Raw genomic sequence first — 26013 nt, forward strand, 5'->3', positions numbered from 1 at the left:
AGCCTAAAATCAGTTTGCGTGTGGCTCTGATAACATATCACCTTCAGCGGCGTGTCAGATGTTCATTAGCATATCGTTGCCGCATATCAGAATACACACACACACACACACACACATTTTCAGAACCGCTTGTCCCATAGGGGGTCACAGGGAACCAGAGCCCACCCAGCAACACAGGGCGTAAGGCTAGAGGGGGAGGGTACACACCCAGGACGGGACGCCAGTCCGTTGCAAGGCACCCCAAGCGGGACTCGAACCCCCAGACCCACCGGAGAGCAGGACTGTGGTCCAACCCACTGCACCACCGCACCCCCGGACCGTATACATATATTTATAAACAAGATGACCCGCGCTAGAAGTTAAAATGTAATCTCAAATGGATTTCAAAAGCGCTCTGTAATCCGCCGCGCAGCTCCGACAGCACATGATATATGCGAGGTCGCAGAGGGATTTCGCGAGCGCCGGAGGAACACTCACTCGACAGAGCGACGGAGCACAACTAAGGGCGGGGGGTGCAGCCCCCTTCCCCCGGAGGCTCCGTGCGCCCCTGTGGCCGTGCTCTCCGACAGAAGATACGGGCAAGCGCAAGAGCGGGCGGGGCGTGTCGCCGCTCGCGAACGGGCAGGGTTAAGGAGGGAGAGGCCGTATCTCCGGAGGCGACGCGTCCGTCAGGCCGAGGGTGACAGCCGCGTCCTGCCTCTCAGCACTTTCGTCTGGCGGATGGTCCCCCTCACGCGCCCTGCCGCCGCTCGTCCCGGACGCATCCCCGGATATCGGGCCAGCGCACGCCTCCGCCTCGCGCCCGTTGGCCGAGGTTGCGGGCGACACGCCTCGATCGAGGTCCCCCATCCCTCCACATCGTTCGTGACCCCCCCGCCGTCGGTTCCGCGGTTATCTGTACTGCCCTCGTGTGTGACCGGGCTCTTCGAAGGACTCGGCGCTTCTTAAAAATCTCTCAGGGGTTTTGTAGTGAAGGTAATTTCCTTTCAAATCAGATCAAGAAACAAGTGAGGGAAGAACTCGCCACGAAGAGCGGTGCTTCTCAACCCTGCTCCTCTCGTACTCCTGTGTAATGTGAATTCTGTCAACGCACAGACCTTCAGTTTGCTTTCAGCTGCTGAATGAATGTGCTAAGCCATTCAAACAATGCTTGTCCCAAGCGGGGTCGCAGTGACCCGGAGCCTAACCCAGCAACATACGGCGTAAGGCCGGAGGGGGGAGGGGACACGCCCGGGACGGGACACCGGTCCATCGCAGGGCACCCCAAGCGGGACTCGAACCCCAGACCCAGTCAAACCCGCTGCGCCACCTGCCAGCACAATACAGCCATCGAAACAAACATTAAACCTGAGCTGAGATTTCTGCTGAAAATGTGACTGTCGTGGTGTTAAACTGAATTTGTTTTTATTCAAAAAATAGCTGGTGCTGAGAGGAGATCGGCAGACTTTTTTTTTGCCCTCAGATGAATAGTGTTTAAAGTAAATAGTTGTTATGCTGAGAAGGTACTTTAATTGTACTCAGCCTTTCCAGAGTGAAGTACTTAAATAATTCAAATGACATTTTAAAAACAATTTTTAAATGTTCCTTAAATTCCAGGAAAGTTCAAATGAATGAAAGACTTTACATCTCCCCCCCCCACAAAAAAATTTCTTAATGATTATTTATATTGCCTTTTGCTAATACATTTGGTACAATGCGCTTTGAATTAATTGAATTATCTGAATTCATTCATTCGTCCAGTCGGCTGCTCAATAACAGCATAATTATGAAAAAGGCTTCAAAAACCTGCATGTGAGGAACCTGAGGAGCAGAGTTAGGAGCCCCAGATGTACAACATCTGCCCCTGCAGCAGAACTCATCTGTGGCACAACAGTACCTCCTGCTGGTCACCTTGTGCACATGCACCTTTCAGCCAGGGAAAATCATAAAAAAGGACATGTGTTACCTATGTGATGTAATACAGTAGAAAGACCTCTAAAATGAGGTGACGGTGACCTCCTACTCACCTGGGCAAGTACTACATTGAGATTTCCTGCAGACCCGACTCTGAATTTAGCTGCTCACTCTTTGGGGCCACTGCAGCGGCGAGACATAACAGAATCCGAAGGCCACCAGCTCTACAGGTGTTCCCTCGCGGGTGGGACGAAATTCCTTCACCGCAGCAGCAATAGATTAGACCCAGTGAGCTCCCGCTACTCCGATAACAAGGGCTGCCGAGGTGCTGTCGGGACCCGCGTTACGGCACGCGGGATACCGCCGAGTCAGAGCGCGGCCAGGAGCACGCCGTGGGTCAGGGGTCAGCCTGTAAGAGCCACGAGAGGATCAAGTCATCAAACGCCTGTGGACGGTCTGCTTTTGTAGGAGAGCGATGGGACAGGGCAGAGGTCGAGAACTTGTCGAACCGTGGGCTGCCGCAGCCGGGCGAGTCCCCGCTAAGCGCTGGCACGGCACGGTGACGGCCGCATTAGAAATTCAAATAGCCAGGCGCTTTGTGCCAGGTTATCAATAAACGGCAGTCAGCAAGAGGAACGTAACGCCGAATGCAAACGCGTGAGGGATCAGCCGGGGGGCAGCGCTTGTAAAGGGTTCGAAGGGTGGGCGATAAATAATATCGCAAGGTCCAAGGGCAGCCTTTGAGAAAAGATGAAGAAGCGGACGGCGGAATTCACAACACAACTGCGTTTACATTAGAGGCGGAGGAGCGCCATTAAAAACCCAGGTGCATTCGTTCTTTGAGGAGTTGAGGTGACAAGCAGAGCGACTGGAGATATGAGAGGGACTCGCAGACAACGACAACACGGTCTCAAGGCACTGGGTGGCAGCATCAGCACTGCAGGCCTTCCAGAGAACAGCTCACCTCCTCATCCTCTTCTCACCACACTAATGGAGCCACATTCATGTTCACCCCTTCAAAGTGACTTACAGCATTAAGCTCCTTACAATTATTCACCCATTTATACAGGCGGGTAATTTTACTGGCAAAATTTAGGGCAAGTACCAGGCTCGAGGGTACTGAAGCGAGGATTCGAACCTGCGACCTTCGAGCCCAAAGGTCACGGCTCCCACCACTACGCCACCAGCTGCCGGTCAGACGCCCCTCGATCAAGATGCGAGCCCACAAGCTGCGGTGTGTGCGCGCATACACACACGCTGCCATGAATCTGCTCTGCTTAAAAGAATCGAGAGAGAAGGACATTAACTTTCACACGGGCGGCATTCTGTTTTCCGTGCCGCAACTTGTCTCTCTCCCCCAAACTACATAAATGATGCTCTTTACTTTTACGAGCCGCACCCCGACTCTAATTTTGCCTACCGGCGACAGCGTCAAATCAATGCGGTCTGTTCCGAGATAATCCCGCCCTGTAATTATACGTACGCATTTACTTCGGAGCCATCGCACACAGAAGTCATTACGTGCTGGCAGCACAGCGAGATGAACGACCTGGGAGGCCCTTTTTTTGTATCTCAGTCTCGCAATTACTGGGAGCAATATGCATCACAACAAGACCTTATTCCCCCCTTTTTGCCATTAGAAAGTAATTGGAATTGCAATGAGAAAACTGCGGAGGCGTGTCGAGATCCATGCCTCCCCTCAAACGACGGGCGTTTTCTCGCATTCGGATGTCCCTGCGCGGACATCACACGCTCCGGTGTATGCTGGAGGAAAGGTCACCGTCCCATGTCTTGGGATCAGAACACGTGCCACGTGACAGCCGGAAGGTCGCGGGTCCATCCGCAAGCTGCGTCTGGGCTCCCCCTGCCTCCAAAGCGCTGCTCACAAGCAGCATCCATACCACCCCAGACCGACAGAGCCACCCCCATGTGACATCCAGCACCCCGCATCGATAGATGTCATTAGCAGTATCTCGCCCCCACCTACACACCTATGATGTGGACCCCTCTCACAAACAGCACCCGGAAACACTCACCCATCCATCCGTCCGTCCATCCATTCGTCCGTTCATCCATCCATTCGTCCGTCCATCCATCCATCCGTCCAACCGTCCATCCGTTCGTCCAACCGTCCATCCGTCCATCCATTCGTCCGTCCATCCGTCCATCCATCCGTCCGTCCGTCCAACCGTCCGTCCGTCCAACCGTCCGTCCGTCCGTCCAACCATCCATCCGTACGTTCATCCATCCATCCATCCATCCGTTCGTCCATCCATCCATCCGTTCGTCCATCCATCCATCCATTCGTCCGTCCGTCCAACCGTCCATCCGTTCGTCCAACCATCCATCCGTCCATCCGTACGTCCATCCATCCATCCATCCGTCCATCCATCCATTCGTCCATCAGTCCATCCATCCGTCCGTCCGTCCAACCGTCCGTCCGTTCGTCCAACCGTCCGTCCGTTCGTCCAACCGTCCGTCCGTACGTTCATCCGTCCATCCATCCGTTCGTCCAACCATCCATCCGTCCATCCGTACGTCCATCCATCCATCCATCCGTCCATCCATCCATTCGTCCATCCATCCATTCGTCCATCAGTCCATCCGTCCATCCGTTCGTCCAACCGTCCATCCGTCCGTTCGTCCATCCATCCATCCATCCATCCATCCATCCATCCATCCATCCATCATATCCCACCCCACTGACAGCTGGTGGCTTGGAGGCAGAAGCTCGAGATGCTCCGCAGACTGCCATGAATCTCTACCATTTGTTCCAATGAGGACAGAAGGAAAAACACCATAATAACATTTAACAGGCATGCTACTCGATCGGTGTAATTTACGTTTATAGGGCTGTTCTAGCTATATTTGGCACTTGCGAACTGACATTTTTGGCTGCTTGAAATCCCCAGCCGTTTGTCAAGAGAGCACGCAGACAGCGCTTTGCCAACACACCTAAGCCATTTAACTCCAACAATGCTGATATAGTTTCATCAGCATATGTCCTCGAGTCACCGCTCCATCGCTGGACTCCACCAGCACGCACGACCCAGCGCCTGTCGTGCGCAACAGCAGGAGGCGGAAAGCAGGCGAGAGACACGGTCCGTAAGCGGATGAGCATCTCGCTGCTACCGAAAAAGAAAAAGCCAGGGAGAGCAACAGACAGACGCAGGAGGCCTGCGGGGAAAGGGTCGCACGGAGCTACGGGGAAGGACTCACGGGGGTGCTGCCGTCGGAGAGAGTGGTCATGCTGATGGAGGTGCTCATCTTGCCCGAGGAGGAGAGGGACGGAGGCGACGGGCTCCTCTTCTCCAGGCAGCTGTGGTGCAGGACGTCCTGCCGCTGCACGAACTCCCGCCACGCGCGCTGGATGCTGTCCCAGGAGAGACGAGGTGGGGACACGCTGTAAGTGCCGTCGCGTCCGATGCTGCCGCTGCTGCACAAAAGCCTCCGCATCCCGCGCTGCTGGCGTTAGTGCGCACTTTCAACATTTCCAGCGAGCGAGACAAACGCTACGCAAAAGTTAGTCTGGCCTGTTCTGCTCTCCGTTCACCTTGCAGCAGCTCTCCTCTGCCGTCATTCTCACTTTTCTTGTCTTCAACAGTGTCATTTCAGAGCTCACCAGCTGATGGCAGTATGTAGAAATGCACAGATGCGACTCTTTTTTAACACCGCGAGCAAAGGCGGCGCGTCTTCCCCGCGTCACACACGCACACGGAACCTCCTCGGCAGTACATCGCCCTCGTTAAACCGAGACTCGCCCGCAGACACACTGCCCGACGGAGAGAATTCCCTGGACAAGGAAAGGGATGTTCCGATCATGCGAGCGGTGACAAAGGCGCCCCCCCACCACACACACACACACACACACACACACACGGGAGAGGATGAGGAGTGTGATCTAGGTGGGTGTGTGGTGACGGAAGCGCTTGCTTGCTCACGAGACGGCGGCTCTCCATCCAAGGCTACCATATGTCAGTATCGGCAGAGCGAACTCGCCGCTGTCTGCCGACCGCTATTAAAATTGGATAAAATGATAGTGCAGGCGGGGGAGCCATCTGCCAGCGCTGGTCTGTCACTGACGTGCTGGCGAGGGGGTGCGGGCGGGGAGGGCGAACGGAGAGATACGTCCGAAGTGGGGCAAAACACAAGAAGCACTCACATCAACACCTTGGACTCCAGCGGACGCAGGTTGACGGGGATCTGGGCGACGTTGTTCTCCGAGTCCATCATCAGCTGACGGCTGCAGTGGCGAGAGACGGGGAGGGGAGAGATGAGCGAGGAAATTAATTGACGCGCTCGTCCGAGTGCTCTCGGGGCTCAGTCGTGGCGAGCGGCTAAACGTCTGCAGACGCGTGGGGAAAGTTCGGGTGCCTCTCTGGGAGGAGCACAGCGCGCGCCCGCAGGACGCCTCGGTCCCGCGAGAAACACGCTCATCCTCAGCTGCCGGCTCGCCCCGTTCGCGTCGATGCTCGTGAGGCCCGATGGGTTCTTCGGGGGGATTACCCGCTGGGAAAGGCTCGAGGTCTCTTGAGCGGGACACCGAGGGTCTCCGACAAACTCGGCGGCCGCGTGTCCTCCGTCATAACCACGGTGTTCACGTGCGCACGCGCTCATACAAATCGATGCACCCACACGTACACACCGGCACACGAAGGAATATAGAAACACATTTATTCATTTAGCCGACGCTTTTCTCCAAAATTACTTACAACATTTGCCTGCCTACAATTATTTACCCCTTTATTCAGCCGGGTAATTTTACGGTAAGTACCTTGCTCAAGGGTCCTAGAGCCGGAGGTGGGGATCAAACCTGCAGCCTTTGGGGCCGACGGCAACGGCTCTAACCACTACGCTACCAACTGTGGTTACAGTTCATCTGAAATCCCTTGATAAGCTGCACTGTTAACATTAATTAACACTCGGTGATTAAACAGGGAGCTTCTCTCTCCCTCACTGACGAGACGCGCAAATTCCCAGCATCCTCCGTTTATTACTGGATCTTTCCATCTTCGTTTATGTATCGGTGTTGATGTGTCAGCGTACTGTTGAGTACCAGCGTAAAAGGGTGCACATGTGGTGATGTTTGCTGCCAGAAATTTGCACGTGCATATGCATGAGTGTATGGTGGCACACTCACTTGTGCAGCTGGTACCCTCCGTCGTTCCCATGCTTCAGGCCGGTCTGGAGCTTCTTCAGCTCCTCCTGTGGGAAAGAGGCCACAGGGCAAAGGTCAGGATTCACTGGAGTACACAGCTGCAGTAAGAGCAATGTGGTGAAGGGATCCCTCACACACACACACACACACACACACACACACACACACACACCAGGGAAACTGCCTCTATTCACCCCTCCAACAGCTCCACAACACACCTTTTACACACTGACACTCATAGGGGGTCATGTGAGAGAGTTAATGCCAGTAGGACCGGCGTAGTGCCCCCCGCTGGTGACCAACGCTCCTCCAGTTGGAGTGAAGGGTTCGATGTCTTTCTCGGGACAATCCAAGCTCCCGAGACGCAATGGCAGAATAATGGTGATTATATCCTGCTCCTGCAGCTTCGCGATCAAATGACGCATCTCGCACTCAAACCGAGGCCACACTACACCGAGGAAGACCTCAGCCAACTGCTGTCTTCAGCATGAGCCTAAATAATGTGGAAAAAGTGTGAAGAATAGCAGCAAGGAAATTTTCCAAGAGTTCTCTACATCCCCCTCGCTCCCCTGGACCTTGAACTCACAGACCTTGTTGACCTCATCCCATCTGGCCAGGAGCTGAAAGACCAACTCTTGAGAGATAATATGCCAAAGTCCCAACACTTCATTTAATGATCTACTTCTGGTTTAATAATTCCCTTGAAAAGGGTGAAGGCTTCCTGCTGAATAATTGAACGTACTAATTTAATTACAAGTGGAATTAAACTGGAGCATCTCTCTTGGTGCCACCGGGGGAACGGGAGGAAGCGAACGGGGGTGGGGGGCACTGAGGTGGTCTGCAGCAGGAGGGATTGTGAGGGTGGTGCATCGGTAAAGGGTGTAAAAGCCGCCTGCGTGTGAACTGGAAAGAAAGCGGTTGGGGCGGTTGACAAAAGCATGAGTGCGAGGTGTGCCTTTCAACATAACGCGTGCAGAAATGTTACCGTACCGCACGTTCTTGATGTCTTCGACTCCACTCCAGATTCCCTGTAGGCTTAGCCAGACAGGGGTAATTTTTTTTTACCCTGTCAAAGTAAAGTACACATGTGCCAACAACAGGAGATTTCCACTTGAAGGAATTACGCTGAAGTCTGGTTTGATTACTGATCTGAAGTGGTGTTAAGTGGATGGATTTTTTTTTCTCCAGAAAGTGGCCATTAACCTTATTTGTTTAATGATTGTCGCTGTGTAGCGTGGGTAGGACAGTGATAAATGGGAGACGGAGACGCAGGTCGGCACTCGGCCCGTTCCCCCGGCAGATGTGCGAAGCGTTGTCTGGGAACTAACCGGACAGACGAGCTCGAATCAGAGGCGGGTCGCAGCCTTGGAGCGCTGTCCCTCTCTCTATATACACAAGGAGATACATACACGCAAAAATGTGTCACACCCCCCGAGTATGCACGTCCAGCATCGAGCGCCAACAGCTGCAATGGAAGCTAGAGATTCCGTTTTTGTGCTGGAGACATTGTGTGTCCGACGAGAGAGGGAACGATATCGCCTCATGCTGGAAGGACAGAGGAAGAGCCGTTCCAGATTACGGCAGCTAGGTAGGCCAGTCTGCTGCGACCGCTGGACGAGAATAACCTTCTGTTCGGCGCATTTCACTCAATCCAACCCCAAACTAGGTCTAGCCACACTGAGCAAAATGAGCTTCTGCCTCATTGCAAATCACTGCTACCTTCATCCTCCCAAATCCCTAAACTATTCTCAACAGCAGAGGATCCATCATACAGGTTTTCTGGCTCAAATCCATTATTAGGTTACCTTTCTGTCAAAAAAATAAAATTAAGTGAGAAAACGAAAAACCCAGGCAGAGGTTGTGATTTGAGAGACTCCATAATGGAGCTGCCCTGTGACTGAATGAGGCGATCATTTCGATTTCCACCCCAGGTTACTGATAGCCTTGTCACTGCTTACTGAAGCTATTAGCTCTCCGCTCGCTCAGGAGCGGAATCAAGGTCGGCTGTTAGCCCTTCTATCACGATAATGCCGACTGAGCCACAGGCTCCACTTTCAGCCTTGTCTTTGAGTCCTGTTGCCCTCTACAGATGGCAGCTGGAGAAGCAAGGACTGGAGATCCTTGACCTGGATGCCAAGAACTGGGAGCTCTGGAGGTTTGGTACATTCTTGTAGAGAAAGCCTGATGTTCCACCTTGATGAGTCCCTTCCTCTAACGAAATGAGGCGATGCCGTGCATGATGCTCCCGCTGAACACTAGATGGGACTGCAGAAGTTGCCTCGACAGACTGTGGCTTCTCATCTTCACCTTCAGGAAGCTGCACGGCAACTGGATTAAGTTAGTTAAGCCAATGTGCCCAATGTCAGATGTCCTCAAAAGTTCCTAAAGTCTTCAAGAAGCATTGCTGCTGAGGACGGCAGGAAGAGCAGACATTTAGTGGCGTTTGCATAGTTTTGATCCACTACAAGAGTTTCCTCCTTTGAGGATTTCGTCTCGGTAATTTGCATCCCCGCTATAGCGAATTTCATCACGCAAGTGCACTTGAAGAATGATCATCTTTGGACCAGAACTTGGGTGACGTTAGATTGCAAACATGCACCCAGAAAACCCATTGCGTGGTGCCCGTCTTTGGGGACAGTCAGATACAGGTTGGAAAAACTTGTTGCGGTGGTCAAGTCGGGAACCGGAACAGGAAGGCCATCATGTCTCTTTGATGCCCAGGTGGGCCGTTTCACACCTGTGGACATAGGACCATGGGTTCTCCAAGCTGCTGACTGAGGTTCCTGCTACGTCTCTATTACGCTCAAGCCATACGCAGCACTGACACGTCTCCAGCTGTAGTTCGCAAGCAAGAGAAACATTGCCTCCCCCTCCTCATATGAATTAAGGAGTTCATTAACTTCTGTATTGATAAAGACTTGCAGAGGAAGCTCTACCGTGCAGTACTCGCGTCTCAAATGCTTACGGAGCTACCACAACCCACATCAATCCCTTCTCTCAAATCGGACCGCATCTGGCACTTAGTAACCGGGACCGAAAAACCCAGGAAATAAAAGGAAAAGGTTTGCATAATTTAGCAATGCTAAGGACAGAAAATCTATACTCATTTTGGGTTTTGCACTACCAAGCACTGGCGCATTGATTATTGGGGCTGCTGGAGAGAATTTATGAGCGCGATTCGGGACTGCACGTGCCCAAACAAAAGCTCTGTTGACAGCACTGGGACCTTGAACCCAGAGAGCTGTAAAAACAACACAGGGAATGGAGACTCTGACAGCTGGTTACATTTCTGCTTCCATTTCACCCCCCCGCCCCCCACATCTCCGCCGCCGCCGCTGCCACTGTGATTAGAGGAATGGACATAAAAGTGAGGGAGCAAAAAAAGTGAGGCAAGACAGAGGGACTAAGGAACGTGAAATGATCGTTATGAAGGAGCAGGAGGGCTGTAGCTACGGACAAGGAAGAAGACGGAGAGGAAAACAGAGCAATGGTGAGCGGAGATTAAGCGGAAGGCTTGGAAGGGTGTTATCGTGACACAGGTGAAGCCTACGGCTGCAGAGAAATTAAACTGGACCAGCGCCAGGCAAACGAGTTGGAGAAACAGAGAGGTGCCAACGTGAGTTACGGCTTTCATCTAACCCATTTGCAGGACGTAAATCTGCTTCCCGTGTATCCGAATCCCCCAGAATGCAGCAGGGTACCGTGGGGGGTGCCTGTTTCAAGAAGCTACTAGTTCAATTGTCCCAAGTTGCCATTACTTGTGGAACCATTAAATGGTACCCTTACATGACACTCAGTGTCTGAAGTCGCTTGTCCCAAGTGGGGTCGTAGCGAGCCGGAGCCTAACCCGGCAACACAGGGCGCGGGGATGGAGGGAGAGGGGACACACCCCGGATGGGACGCCAGTCCATTGCAAGGCACCCCAAGCGGGACTTGAACCCCAGACCCACCAGAGAGCAGGACCCGGCCAAGCCCACCGTACCCCTCCTTACATGACATAATACATAATAGTGTGTGTGTGTATGTGTGTTCAGGAAAATAGGTATTATTCACGTCTTCAAAACACCTATCATCTTGCGTTAAATGCTTGAGTTTGAAATACGTCGCTATGAAATTGTACTAACTGATTCGAACATCCTACCACCCGGCACAATTTACCAGGATTATTATTACTATTTTTCTGCTCAGCCAACATTTACACGAAGCAACTTAATTTAGCTCATTTACACAGTCGGAGGGCTCGCCGGCTCCCTCTGGGACTCGATCCGACTTCTCCCTTCTCGCCCGGAGTTCTCATGCGTTTTAGGTCTCGCCACAGCCGACGTTAGCCGGGTAAAGGCTGCGCAAAGGCCGGAGTAATCCAGCGTGGCATTGCAGAGCGGATCAAACACCTCCGCTAGGCTGCTCGCTCTGCTAGGGCCATCACTGCTGCAGCACACTTGTAAATACTTTATGAGTATTTGCCTCCCTGGAAACCGAAATTGGCCACCGTGCAGAAAGTTTCATCATTGACAGTAAATGAAAGGCGACTGATATCAAACGAAACGCCGGCAGCCGCGTTTGCTCTCCTAATGAACTCAATTAATACGAAGACCGAGATCGCCGTACGTACTCCGTTCCTGGAATAAGCCCGGGCTTCTGGAAGCAACGTGCGCGTTTCTCAAGTTATACACAACAAACACGGCAGCTGGAGTGTGAGGTTGCCAGGGGCTACCATCTCCCTGGAGACAGTGAGCTGTGGACACAATGGGCAGCCAAGAGTGCCGCGTGGTCCCGGGCACCGCGATCTCAAAAGCGGATGCGCCCGATCGCACGCTGGCTCAACGTGCCGGCGTAATCGCAGATTCTTCGCGTGAGGCCAAAATCCTGGCAACGGCGCTTCACCGTCGCCTCACGCGACCCACCCGCGGAAACGAGCGGTTCCGTCTGGCCCGTTCCCTCGGGTGCCCGCCGTTCTCGTCTTATCCTGCGCCGGCGGTGCCCGCGTCCCCTCCCGTCCCTTGTCAGCCCTGACGCTACCCAGACGACAGCCTCCGTGTCCCCGAGCGACCCAGCTTCCCACAGATGGACTTATTAGTCATGCTAATGCTGAACACTGAACCTTTTTTCCACTCTGGCAGCAACGGGCTCACTTTCAAAGGGGTGCAAATCAAGACAACGAATGCCCTTCGGACAGGTAACACTCACACGATATTAGCGACGACGATCGCTCTGCTGAGTTTTTATGCCTAAACGACGCACGAAGACGTGGCATTTGTTCGAGGGCGCAGCGGCGGAAGCGTGAGGAGAAGGAGAACAGCCGTGCGGCGCAGCTCCCCGACTGGGCCACGGAGGGTCGGTGGCCGGGCGGCCCGGCCGGCCCCTGGGAACCGCGCGGCCGGCGCAGGCGACGCTCGACCGTTACACGTGTCGTACAGAGGCATCGTCTCACGCTGCTCACGCACATCGCGGACTCCTCCATCTCCGTGCGTGTTTACCCGTGATCCGCTTTCCCAGGGGAGCCTCCTTTGCAAATAAAAAGGCGGTGCACGGAAAACAAACATCGCAGGGCCTCAGGGGAGATCAAACGGCCAGGTTATTTTCTGCATACAGACAGGTCCCCTGAGGTCACTCTCATCCTGTTAATCAATTTGTCCTTTTGTCCTCCAAAATCACTGTCTACACATTCATTCCTTCCCTTCCTCCACCAGCTATGCGCCTTGACAGTTTACGCGGGACATGCAGCGATGAGAACGCTGGCAGGTCAGCGACGGAGAAGAGTCAAACAAGCGAGAGGAAGATAAGCATTAAAGTTAACAGATAAAGTACAAAACCAGATGACAGATGGGCACCGTTTTTTAATTCTCGATATGAGGTTATTGGAACGGAAGTGAAAAGTGGACGGTTACACTCGACACGCACGGGAGATCTAGAGGTCAGGAACGGAGAGGATTTACGGCTCGGTTACACCTCGGACAGGTGGAGCAGCGCAGGTCAGAGGCAGAGGGAAGGATTACCTCTCGGATGGAGAGAGCAACTGGAACTTCCAGCCAGACGGCTCTTACATTTCGGATCTTTTTGCCGTAGGAAACGGCGGATATTATTTGCTTTCAATCATCCACGAAGCACAGATATTTGAACAATAAAATATTTAATTAACATGCCACAACAAATAGGATTCAATATCTCGCAAACATTTTACAGCTCCCTTTTCACTTCAGCCTGTTATTTATGCGTTGGAAATAAGACCCAAATAAAAATTCTTCTGTGACAAGAAATTAAGCTCCCAAAGCAGGCTCGACAGTAACACTTTATTGAGCTTTATGGCGGATTAAAATGCTAATACCCATTGTTCATCAAGATCAGCATTTTATTATCCCTTTGGAGTCTATTTGAAGTCATCGCTTCCGCCCAGCAGAGACAGGTGTGTGTTATGGGTTGTTAGAATCCTTAACATATGGGACAAGTTACGGAGATCCTCAGTAACCTTGACTTTGCTGTGCAACACCCCCACCCCCCCCCTTCGAACAGCATCGCCATTTTAAAAATTCATGGAATTAAATTCAAAATCTGCTCCAGGTCACATCTGCAGGTCCAGGGTGAAGAGGCTCCAGGCAACAACAGCTGCACTCCAACAGCCTTCAGGATACATTTTGCTTTAATTGAGTGCATAATTTATAGCTGAAACACCAGGTGAGGTGAACTAACTACTTCGATGAAGCACGTAAGCGGTACAGCGAAAGTCCGCACAGCAGCCAATGTGGTGTTTTAAGGACTACAGCTGCAGACCCCTACTGCGGTTATTCTCTAAAGCCAATACCTTGACCTCCGCTGCCCCTGGATCCACAGTCAAGCGACACGACTCCATTTTCACTCAGCCTTGTCCGAAAAGCCAGACGCAACTTGCTTCACCCAACTCCCATCCAGCTAACCGCTGCAAAGGCCCGCAAATAAACCCCCGCGCGTTGACCGACCCGTCTTGCCGAAGGAATTTAAAATGCAAAGCGAGGGCCGCGAGGACCACGGAGTACAACGGCCGGCCCCGGCAGTGCAAATTGCGAGCGGAAATAAACGCGTACAGGCCTTTAAACTGCAAAATTGGACGGGGGAAATTGGACGAGGCGGCCCTGACCGGGCGACGGACTGTGCCGCTAAATCCGGCCCCGGCGAGGGTATGGAGCGAGTGGCTATTAGCCTTCATCTCTCCCAAGTGTTCAAACTAATGAAGTAGAAAGTCATGAAAAGGAAACCCCTCCGATCCCTGATTAATGGGGACGGTGCGCCGGCGAAGGCAGAGCTGCTCAAGTGTGCTTACTGATGGAGGTGAAGTACGCTGCTCCCTGATTAGAAGAAAGCACATTTCTATGGCACGGAATAAGTGCCGACCCTCTTCCACCTACTCCGCTAATGAAAGAACTGCATTAAAAAGGAGTGCAATTGTGTTCTACTAATGTTCTGCAGTTTTCGGACCCTCGAGAGGAGATTAAAATCGTACTCCGGTACACTGGTCTTTTAGGTAAAATTACTCGCCTGCGGTGTAGGACTGAGTAGCAGCGCCTCAGAAAAAGAAACGGTGGGGTCTCATTAAAGTCCTACGACTCAATCTAGGAGCGCCGCTAATAAAACCAATTAAGGTAATCTGCCTGTAAACAAGTTGTGCTCGATTGCTTTCCATCCATCAAGGCTTGAACCGAGGAGCCCTGCCAAAAGACGCGGGGAATGTGTCCAGATGTTCACGCTCCGATAGCTGCGCTGAACGCATCGCGAAACCCCATAATCCCCAAGCGAAGGCAAGTGTAAAATGTGGCAAAACAATAAAGAGAATTAAATGACAAGTCTCAGCATAAAGACGGTTTTAAGATTTAACATGCTTAGACACGCGTTTCCCATGTGAGGGAAGTTACAATGAGGTAAGCGGTGTTGAGTTGAGTTGAGTTTGACTCACAGTGACCTCTTGCGTGGTTTTCATGGTAAGGTATGGAAATGATGCTTCATTGCCTTCTTCTGCCCCTGTCTTTGGCCTGCAAACACATCTTCGTGTATTTATTTAGCTGATACCTTTTCGCCACAGTGACTTACAACGTTAAGCTACTTACAATAATTGACCGATTTATACAGCTGGGTAATTTTTACTGGAGCAATTGAGGGTAAGTACCTTGCTCAAGGGCGTACGAGCAAGGAAGTGAGATTTAAATCTGGGTTCTTCTGGTATACCCAACACCACCAGTCCAACACTAGGAGAAAGTGCCATCTCCACACCCTGAGCCAGATTCCATCTCCATATCTACATTTTAAAGTTTACTATACTTAAGGTAAAGGGAAAACACACCACACATTTTGTGTACATAACTGTACAACATTTCTGAAGATATTTGACACTAAATACAAAAACAGCACGTCGCTGAAATGTACGGGGAGATGCCTGAGAGGAAGAAATAGACCTATTGACATGCAAAATATCAACAGCATGATCCCAAAACTCTTATTTTGTTATATTTAATGTTCACAATGCTTATATGCCAACATGGTGCACACAGCATACAACTTCCAATTTTAAATGAACACAATTCTTCAAAGCTCAAACCGAATGCTGAAACAAAAGCCACCGTCGGGGGTCGTACCTAACAGACATTTCTCTTAATACCAGGACACCTGCAGGAATCAGCTACCATTACAGCCTGGTCTACATATTTCAAAAACAGTCTTCAAATTAAACAGTGTGTATTTGGGCATCTGTGCGTACATCCAAACAGACTCATCACTAGGACTATCTACATTCCACAAGGGACTTCCCCAGGGAAGAAGAATTATAATGTTTTATACATACACCTTTTCCATTATAATTTTCATATTTTTCCTCTATATTCTCGTCCAGGGAAGACATCATTTGAATCCAGTCATGCAGAAAATGAAAACTGTTTAAATATTTTCCAGCGCTGAGAATAAGCACTACCCATGTTCAATGGTTCATCTAAACACAGAGAACTTCTACAGCTCTGTGGCGAGAGGAACAGGAAGACGCAGATGGAAGGAGAGGAAGGAGGAGTATGGAGACACAGGGTATGGGGATGGGGGTGCAGCTCCCCAGTCCTTCCCGCACAAATTGCTACAACCCCTTGGTAAGTTGAACACATCCAGCAAGACCATGCTGCTTTCTCTTGTCGGTGTATAACTTCACAACTCCTTCGCTAGCTGGGGTCAAACCTGCAAGCTGAAAAAACATGGTAAGGCAGCGAATAACTAATTTTATGAATACCCTTCCCTGGTGTGACATTAAAGACATATACCATCGAGATTCCCATGATGGTCTGAAAGAAAGACAGTGTTCTGTACCCCCGGCAAGGAAGCCAAGTGCAATAAAAACAGCACAAACACAACCACGTTTCTGCAGCAGGGAATAGGGGAATGGGTTAGGTTCCGTTAAGAACGGAATTCAACGTGGAATCGATCAGCAGCAGCACAGCAGATCCAACATAGCTACGAATGTGACGCTGTAGTGTGCACAGCCCTCTAAACCCTGCTAAGATATATAACCCAGAACAGTGGAACCACAGCTGATGAGCGTTCAGCTGTCCCACGAATACGTCCTTGGCACGCACACTCCCGCTGTGGACACATACACATTCCCACATGGAATCAATGGACGGAAACCATTAGCAAATGCACGACACACCTCCTCTATACCGAAAGGAAAACGGCTCTGCCCACTAAGTCAGTGGACGAAAGCCTGGAGCAAAAAGACTTATGTGACTCCTTGGAGTGGCATAACCAAGGCAAGATCTCGGTAGTAAGTGAACCCCAGGGGAAACTTTCTGCAAGCTTCAGTGGGCTTTCTCTTAAAACCAGCACGTCTGAGAACAGGTGTCAGATACCGCGACTGCTCGCTGGGAATTAGTGACAAAAAACCGCCAGCTGCGTTGCAGTATAGGTAGCACCGTATTCCAGCTTAGATCAAACAATTTTGTTGTCTTCTTTCCTCTCAACTTCCTTCATTTTTTGACATCGGCATTGGAAATCCTTCATGCGCTCCTGGATGTAGACAGCGGCAAATTTGCAATTATAAACCCTCCTCGTTATCATACGCGGCTGGGGCAGAGGGAGGGCGGCGGGCACTCTCCGGTGAATATTCTCTGCATCTTCGGCTTCTGCGATGAGCCTGACATGCTGGAACAGTCAAACAGGTCAAGCTAACTGCGGTCACCTTGACTTCCAGCTTTGGGAAAAACCTCAAGTTTCTGCACTTCAAAAAACTCTATAAGACACATAATAAAAGTAGGGAGAAATATACACTTTCTACATACCCTTTCCAAAATAAGACCTTGAGTTCAGTAAAAATTTGAATTTCTCTTGCCCTGAATTACACATTGGAAGAAACAATCACCGGGTGGAAAACAAATGCTCCAACAAGTAAAGTAATTGAAAAGGAATCAACTGTAAAACCATAGCGCTGCATATGCGTTCACCCCATACTTACTACTCGGTGGATGCAGCTTGAGTTACAGCCATAATTTTGTTTTAGCTGTACATCCATCTGCACATCCAGCATAGAGACAGAAAGCTGTGAGTGTGTCTTTTATACTGTGCGCTGAATGTAAATATATGAGCATTCACTAAATATTGGCACAAAAAAACGTGCAGAGAAACGCAGGATGAGGAAGAGCATTGAAAGCCCATGATCCTGCGCTAGATCCAGGTTTAAGGGGTTTCTCCCCCACTGAAATTGGATCTCCAAATGAAGAAGGAGAAGGGCTCGTTCCCCCATAAATCTCGCCGCTAACGAGCGTCTGGGGAGAGAGGAGTGTGGACGGGACCGGCTCTGCCGCTGAATAAAATATTCCATTTAGGACGAACGTACATAGACAATAAATCCTGACGTCATCGCAGTGAGAGTCTTGGCTTGGGGCACCTTTATTCCCAGAGCCATAAAAGACAATATGCTTCATCTTTTCTCTCCAAGACCTGTTTGTCATTGAATAATTGCAGCCCAATGAAAAAGTGTGTAATTACTCTTCACCTCCACCTCTTCACTGCACTGCCTGGGTTTTATTCTCGATTGAGAACAAGAGGTTACGCACTTCATACAGTTTATCTGAAATGTGCAGATTTATGTAATGCGGAACTGTTTCCCCCCATCGTTCCGTCTTTGTAATTGTGAGGATATAATAGGAAATCAATTGCATGGCATTTATACAGAATATTATGCGAAAAAAGTGAATAATGTACCGCATGTGCAGGTCACAACAGCGCACACTTTACATGCAGTGTTTTGTTCCATTAGAAATGGTTTATTTGTAGAATAAAGCCACATTCTGATATAGTTAAAAAAACTGGATATTAAGGGAAGTCTAAAAATGCTCCCTTTGTTCTTCTATCATATTTAAAATATAATTTTCTTCTCTTTCAGGCTCCATTTTTAAATGAGCTTTAGAGGCTTTTTAAAAAAAAATAATTTATGTCATCACTTCTGGGATATCACAAATTAAAACAAGGTGTTGATTTGTATTTAGCTGACACTTCTCTCCAAAGCATCTTACAATGTTAAGCTCTCTATAATTATTTACCCTTTCAGACAGCCGGGAAACTTTTAGTGGAGCAATTTGGGGTAAACACCTTGCTCAAGGGTACTACAGGCAGAAATGAGATTTGAACCAGCAACCTTTAGGTCCCAAGGCAGCAGCGCTAACCAGCACACTACCATGCACCCACGTCACAAGACAGAGAAAGGATGTCAATTTCCCACAGCATTTCTTAGTAAACTCTCACCCTTTTCCTTTTCCCAGCAACTGTGTCTATTGAAATCAACACCAGGGGGTGTGTGAAGAAGGCATGGAGGAACATCAGAGACTCCAGCCACCCGAGCCTTCGACTGGTCTTGCCGCCACCATCAGGCAGACGGCATCACAGCATCGGATCCCGCACCAGCAGGCTGCGCAACACTTTCTTCTTGCAGGCCATCAGACTGTTGAACTCTAATAACGCCACCACACGCAGATCCCACTCTACCCCCCATGTACTGCACTTCACCATTCTACTACATACAGTACCGTGCAAAAGATTTAGGCACTGGGGGAAAAAAGTTGTAAAGTGAGAATGCTTCCTAAAACATTGCTCTTAATTAATAAACTCCCTACAAAGCTTAGTAACCATCCATCGTCAACAACCGCTTGATGCGGCAGGTTTGGCCGGGTCTCGCTCTCTGGCGGGTCTGGGGTTCGAGCCCTGCTTGGTGTGCCTTGCGACGGACTGACATCCCCTCCTGGGTGCGTCCCTCCCTCTCCAGCCTTGTGCCCTGTGTTACCAGGTTAGGCTCTGGTTTGCTGCAACCCTGCTTGGGACAAGCAGTTTCAGACAGTGTGTGTGTGTGTGTGTGTGTGTACTTACTTTCTTTGACAACCAAACCCCTTACTGTAATACTATAATTTCTTGCAAAAGCAATGCTTGGAAATCTAAAATATGCTCTTTCCCATTGACACTAATGCAGAATACATTAAATAACCGTCTAAAACAAATATTTTTGTGAAACATCTAAGTGCCTAAGACTTTTGCACAGTACTGTAGATGTACGTTTACTGTTTATGCCGCACAGCTGCGGACGAGAATGCACCAAAGATTTCCACCACCTCTACACTTGTGGTTATGATGAAGTGACAATAAAGTGATTTCATTTCATTTCATTTCACCACACCTATAACATTCAAACAATGAGTCATTGCTCAAGACTCAAGACCACGCTGGTATTTTCATGACTTCAATGCCTGAACTGGACAGGAGAAAATACAGGAGAGTTTATTTGAACCATCCCTGTCAGTCACTTTAGGCTAATGACTTATTCATCTCCATTTCCACCTTCGGGGGCACTTTCAGAAGGCTGTCGTTTGCTTTTCTGCACCGAACTGAACGGGCGGCTTTTGAGACACATCGCCATTTATCATCTTCGGTCGCGATTCCTGCGTTCACATGCAGATGTGATTCGCGAATACACGATTTACACTGCAAAGGAGAGGCGTGCAGCAAAAAAATTAAACGGGCAGAGGGTAACGTGAAGGTTACACACAGTTAGAAGCTAATGTCTGCCACTTAACATCAGATGAGTAAGTCTGTGGTCATAAGTCTAAGGAAAAAAAAAACTCACTTGCTCCACTAAAATATTTAGCTGCATAACGAATTAAAAAAAAATCAAATCATATTTGAGAAAAGCATTTTTTCAACGTAATTTTAAAGTTAATGCTGCCTCCATCTGTTTTTCCCTTGGCGTGTTTTCTTTTCATGTTCTAAACATGTACGATCGCTTCGAACAAGGCAAAGCTCTCTCGCCCTGCTAGAAACATCTAATGAGGCAGCACAACATATTCCAAGGGCAGAGACACAAGGAGGTGGCAGTGTGCAGCTGCGCGGGCCTGTTTCACAGTCGCAGAGGTGACGCCTTGGTGTTAAGTGACCTGTAAGTTGCTTAAAGCTCAGCACGCGTGTCCATGCCCTCCCGGTCAGGTCGAGTAATCAGAGCTCCTCCGAGAGCATCCCGACTCACTCCCGAAGCGTGAGATCTGCCCACGGCTCCCACTTAAGAGAACTGTCTAGGGGTAATGGGTAAGGCCATTGCTTAGCAACCACCAGCACCCCATCCCACTACCCCCTGCTCCACAAGGCAGAGGGACCACTGGTGGGAGAGAAAAAATTACAGACACAATAGGACAAAAAAAAAAAGACTCCTTTTGGGGGGTCTGAAACATACTTTGTGACTTTGTGGTCCAGATTGCTGTTTTGCACACTTTTCCTCGATGCGTTTATTCCTAAAGGGTTGCGGGGGTTCGGCAGCGTCGGGAGCACTGAGCAAGCAGGAGAGCGGCCTCGCCCCCCTCCACTTCGATACGGAAACAGTAAAGAACAGTAACGCGGCACTGGGAAGAGTGAATAAAGTAACCGAAGACATGCAACGGGGCAGTTTCTCAGCAGCAACAGCTGTCAATCAAACAAGGCAACAAGATGATGTGCTCTGTGGAGCTTCCCTGACTGATGTCTGATGTGACACGTGGGGGGGGTCTTTGCGTAGACATGAGATAATGTTAACCGCTTCCAGAAGGGCTGGCATTTGGACGAGAGCATGTTTGCACAGATGGGAAACAGCAGCTAGATACAAAGCACTTTCATGGGCGATACAGCCTCTATTCATCGGCTTCCTTCGAGATTAACATTAACGATTTATCGATTGAAGGCTTTTGGAAAACAGATAACAGCAGACAGTGTACTGTTTAAAAACGCAGTTTGAAGGTTGTCAATCCAAGTCGCAAGAGGTTCCCTACCGTTGTACTCGAGCCGGTTACATAATCTGAACTGTATGTGCTGCTTGCATACGGTATATGCAAATACACATCCACTGCAGCTGGATTCTGGCAGCGTGAGACCGAGCAACGGTTAAACTGATGGCTGTCACCAGCTCCCTCCCTCCCTCCGTAAAAGCAGCGAAAAGTGCCGCAGCTCAGTCACTAAAATCCAAAATCACCTCCGCTGCCTCTTGCCCCCAAAAAGACGGTGCATTTTTGTCTTGAAACCGAGCTTCAGAGGTTTTACTACATTTTCACGTGTTGCGGTTTCCGTTCAGATTAATTGCATTTGTTAAAAGCCGGAGCGGGTGATGGGCACCTGACTTACGTAGGAGCTCTGGCTCCTGCGGCCGGCCGTGGATCACCCCAGGCAGGTGGACAAGCCGGACCAGGAGAGTTACGACACAAATTACTGCTGGCAGCCTTGGTTTTAACAGCTCGGTAGAAAATCTGGGAGCCTTAAAAATATTATGGTTGCCTGAAACTGATGTTCAAGAAGGGTTAATGTTTGAAGGGGTAAACAAATAAACAGTTTGGTTAATGTACCAAATATATGTATAAATAAATAAAAATAAATAAATAAATAAATACATTCTGACGTAAAATTTAACGAATACACGCATCTCCTGTATATACAGGACGTGATTTCGTACTGGCAGAAATCGTGTAAAGTGCTTATGTAGTATTACCATCTTATAAAATTACTCCAACCATAGCCATAATAGTTGTATGATATTTACCATTGTTCACTCATTTAAATTCTTATTGCATGCTATTATTGCTGGCCATTCCGATTTAAATTAGAGATAACATTTGCCACAGCAGGGTGGAGAAAAATAATATTATCTTCCCTTTTGTCGTGACAGGTTTAGCTTCTTGCTGGCCTTTAATTCCAATGATTCACCGCCCTGTCCAATAATGCCGTGGTATATTGGACTCTTAAAAAAATATATAAATTGAATGTCACCGTGGAGAAAAAACATAACACGGACCATAAAACAACATCTCATGTTTTAGTGCCCCCCACTGGGCCACGTAGCTCGCCACCTTACAAGGCCTGGGGGCGGTCAAGGAACATGTTGGTTTACGGCCTGCGAAGCCATTTGCACACTCATTTTGGTCGGGGGTACGAGCAACCCGACCCTATTTATGACAAGCCGTAACTCAGGTCGTTATACCCCCCCGCTCGCTCTCTCCGCTCAACTCTTGTCCACTAGGCAAAGAGGTGCAAAGAGGTGTCCGCTGAGCAGTTCTCGGAGGCCCACCTGCCCACGTGGAGACCCAGCAGTGACGCGGGAGACCGGCACGGAGACAGCGCTTCTCACACACGGTTAGGCGTGGGTGCTCGTGCTCGCTGACGAAAAGACGGCCAACGCGAGGTGTCTTTGCGGAAGTCTTCCAAGGTCGTTTAACCTGGCGTGCCTCTGTGTACATCCCTGCGCGAGACCGAATCCCGTTTCCCTATTTTTCACTTTCCATCTTACCCTTTATGTCCTCATCCACACACCTTGACCTTCCCATTAAAAGCAGCCTGCTTTGCGACTTTGTTGCAGAACTGATTTTAATTCCGCCTCTCTTGATCTCTTTTCTCCTTTTCCCTTATTTCTCTTTTATTTCTATTCATCACCCTCTCTTCTGTTGCTATAGTTACTGCCATAAGAGGATGACACGAAACTAAAGAAGTCTCGAGGCACGCTGACGATCGACATCGGTCTCAAAACTTCAGTGGCACTCAAGGAAAAAAAAAAACGAAATTATGTTTAATTCTATAGTTCAGTTTAGAGCAAGGATAACATATTATGGTGTAATAACCGTAATGAACGAGTCCGGCACCCTTTGCTTTTACTGGGGCCCAACCAAAACCCCCGCTGGTGAAAAAAGCCCACACCACACACAGAGAAGTACTTAGAGAAAGTCACACTATCTGTGACACAACTTGACACGAACGATGGCCATTTCTACAGGTTCGGCACCTTCGCAAAACTCACTTCTTAATCCTTCCTTTAATTACACATTACGATCCCGTATTAATATTTACATCCTTATAAAAAGGAGTCTCCTATGAAATTTCATCCTCCGCTTTATTAACGACAGTTTGCAGCCAGTTCTGCCCACTGCTCATTAATAGGGAGAACAGGCCAGGAGGAAAGCCCTTTCAGTGTGAATCAGAATCTCATAACGCGCACCCGGGACTCGGGGGCTCTCTCCTGGCGGCCTGGACTCCAGATCATTCCGCTGATGCTCCTTTTTCCTTCTGAATAATTCATTTCCAAATGGCTCCCTGGCTTAAGAATGAATGGAGCAACTTCCATCGAGGAGGAATTTCTGCAAGTTCCTGTCTCCTTTTATTTGCTTCCTTCTTCATTTCTGAATTTGTCCAGAAAGCTGCAGATGTGTCAACACTTGTCAGGCTGCGTCCATCCGACTGGCGGGGAGCTCTTCAGGTGCAGGACGGCATCACAGACGAGCCCTTGACTCATGTAGCTTTCAGCATTAATATTCATCCCAGGTTTGGAGCCGGAGCCCGCAGTTAGATGTCAGCCATGGGGGGGGGGGGGAATCAAAATTGAGGAGTTGCATAATTCCTGGCTCGTCTCAGAATTAAGGCACAGAAGAGCAGTCGGACGGCTTTGTGTTCCTGCAAAACAAAGTTTGCTCATGCATACTCACCCAAAAGGGATTGCATTGACGTGTCTTCGCCAAATGTGCTGAATAAATACACACTTATTTCTGAAAGTGACAATGCTCTCTGGGGTAAAGTCAGGGCACAAAGTGTGCCTCACCGTATTCATTTTGGAATGAACTGCCAATAAGGAAATAATCCATTGACGGGGCTCAGTAACTTTAGACAGGTGAAATACTTCACTCGAAACGGCTCAGAATTTCGCAATTCTCCCGATGTTACTGCTCTTCCGGACAGCCTCCCTTTTCAGGAGGTTCGTTTAATTATTCGGCACGTTAAAAACACATAGCTTTCGTGTCCTGCCATCGTTGCCCTGCACACACGCAGGCTGGATGTGAGGTGAAGACCATCTCTTACGTTTCCACGTGTCTCGAGGTGGTCTCCGAGAGCTTTTCGAAAGTTTCCACGCAGGTGATAAAGCAACTTTAGGGAGCCAAGGCTGGCGGCAGTAATTTGTGCTGTAACTCTCCCGGGAGGCCCGTCCACCCGCCTGGGGTGATCTACGGTCCGCCACCGGAGCTGGAGTGTGGGGCGTAAGTCAGGCGCCCATCGCCCTGTCCGGGCTTTAACGAATGCAATTAATCAGACCGCACAGTCACTGAGACACACAAAAAACACCGCTGCAACAGAGACGCTCTCAGCTCTACCGGGGAGTCGCGCCGCGATCCAGCGTTTTCCGCCGCCGGTGGAACAAAGAGGTCACGGCAGCACGGAATTCATGTCTGTACGGAGAGGCCTCCATTATGATAACGGCCCAGATAAATTCCCACACGATGCGGACGGAGGTTTTTTTAATTGGAATTCGCTGAGTTACTGCCCCCCGGGACTGTCGCGGAGCACTCTGCACTGCGGCGCTGTCACGTTCGCCCTCCATACCTCCTAGAGGCGAATCCAGCCCCATCCTGTGCAGCTATTTACTGCCTTTCAAACTCATTGTCCCTTAGGAACATGGCTCTAGCCGAGTACGTGATTATTCCCCATCGCCTGCCACACCGGTCAGGGACAGTCAGCGGAGACACCCAACTGGTTTCGAGCTTTAGCCAACTGTGCACAGTTATTATTGGGTCACCGTGCTAAAAATCAGGCTGCGGCAGGGAGTAAGTGCAGACGGGAGCGTCCACCTGAGCTAGGTGCTTTGATAAGGTCACCAAAGAAGGCCTTGCAAACACTGCTTCAGCGAACAGCTAAAACACAGAAATGCTGACAACAGCGATGATGGCAGTGATCGGTAGCATTATGACAGTGATGAAAAGGCAGGTGGTACCAAACACCGCTAGTGTTGAATCTACCAGCCCGGTTCATCTCTGATAAGAGGAAGCAGAAGAGGGGCACAGCACGAGAGATCTACTTCTCACCTGGATCTCATGTTCTCTTGTCTTTATCTAAAATGGCAACTGTGAAAAACTGTGAGCTGCGGAACGGGTTCCGCGGTGGATACATACCTGTTTGACGAATGCGGAGGTAATACCGAAGCGCATACCTAAACCCAGTAAACCCCCCAGGTAAAACATTAGGATTTTTATTTGGGGGGGGGGGGGGGGGGAGTGTGAGCAGGAAATTCAGAGGAATGGGAACAATGATGAAAGTAGAAAGGGCTCCGGTTTTCATTATCTGAGTGGCACTTGTGAAATAGAGATATACTAAGAAAAAAAAAAAAAAAACTCACACACTACATCCTGTGGGTATTTTATTTGACTTGTAATGATCATACGACCAGGAGCGCAATGAGAAAACGCCATCAAACTGGATCCAGCCCCACACAGCAGGAAGAAAACTCTGTAAATCACCCCCAAGGATATGCACCAGTTGTTGCCAGGTTTTATGCCTCCGCGGAATGCGACAATTCCACTGTCCTTTTTTTAGCACCGTGCTGAAGATTTACACTGAGGGCATGCTTAATTGACTGCATATATCCAGATTCATTGATCTCCTTTCCTGCTGTTATAGTTTTTAGGATGCCTTACAAGGAAATGATCCTA

General features: G+C 49.6%; 1 protein-coding gene across 1 annotated transcript in view; it reads right to left on the reverse strand.

The window, feature by feature from the left end:
- Window positions 1–26013, reverse strand: part of schip1 (schwannomin interacting protein 1) — a 166896-nt gene that overhangs the window by 125957 nt on the left and 14926 nt on the right. The window contains exons 2-4 of the mRNA XM_029255446.1: window positions 7034–7098; window positions 6056–6136; window positions 5113–5266 (exon numbers count right to left, since the gene is read on the reverse strand). Of these exons, the coding sequence (XP_029111279.1) occupies window positions 5113–5266; window positions 6056–6136; window positions 7034–7098 (300 nt within the window). The remainder of the gene's footprint in view (window positions 1–5112; window positions 5267–6055; window positions 6137–7033; window positions 7099–26013) is intronic.

Source organism: Scleropages formosus, chromosome 10 (assembly GCF_900964775.1).
Source record: "Scleropages formosus chromosome 10, fSclFor1.1, whole genome shotgun sequence".
Taxonomy (NCBI): Eukaryota; Metazoa; Chordata; class Actinopteri; order Osteoglossiformes; family Osteoglossidae; genus Scleropages; species Scleropages formosus.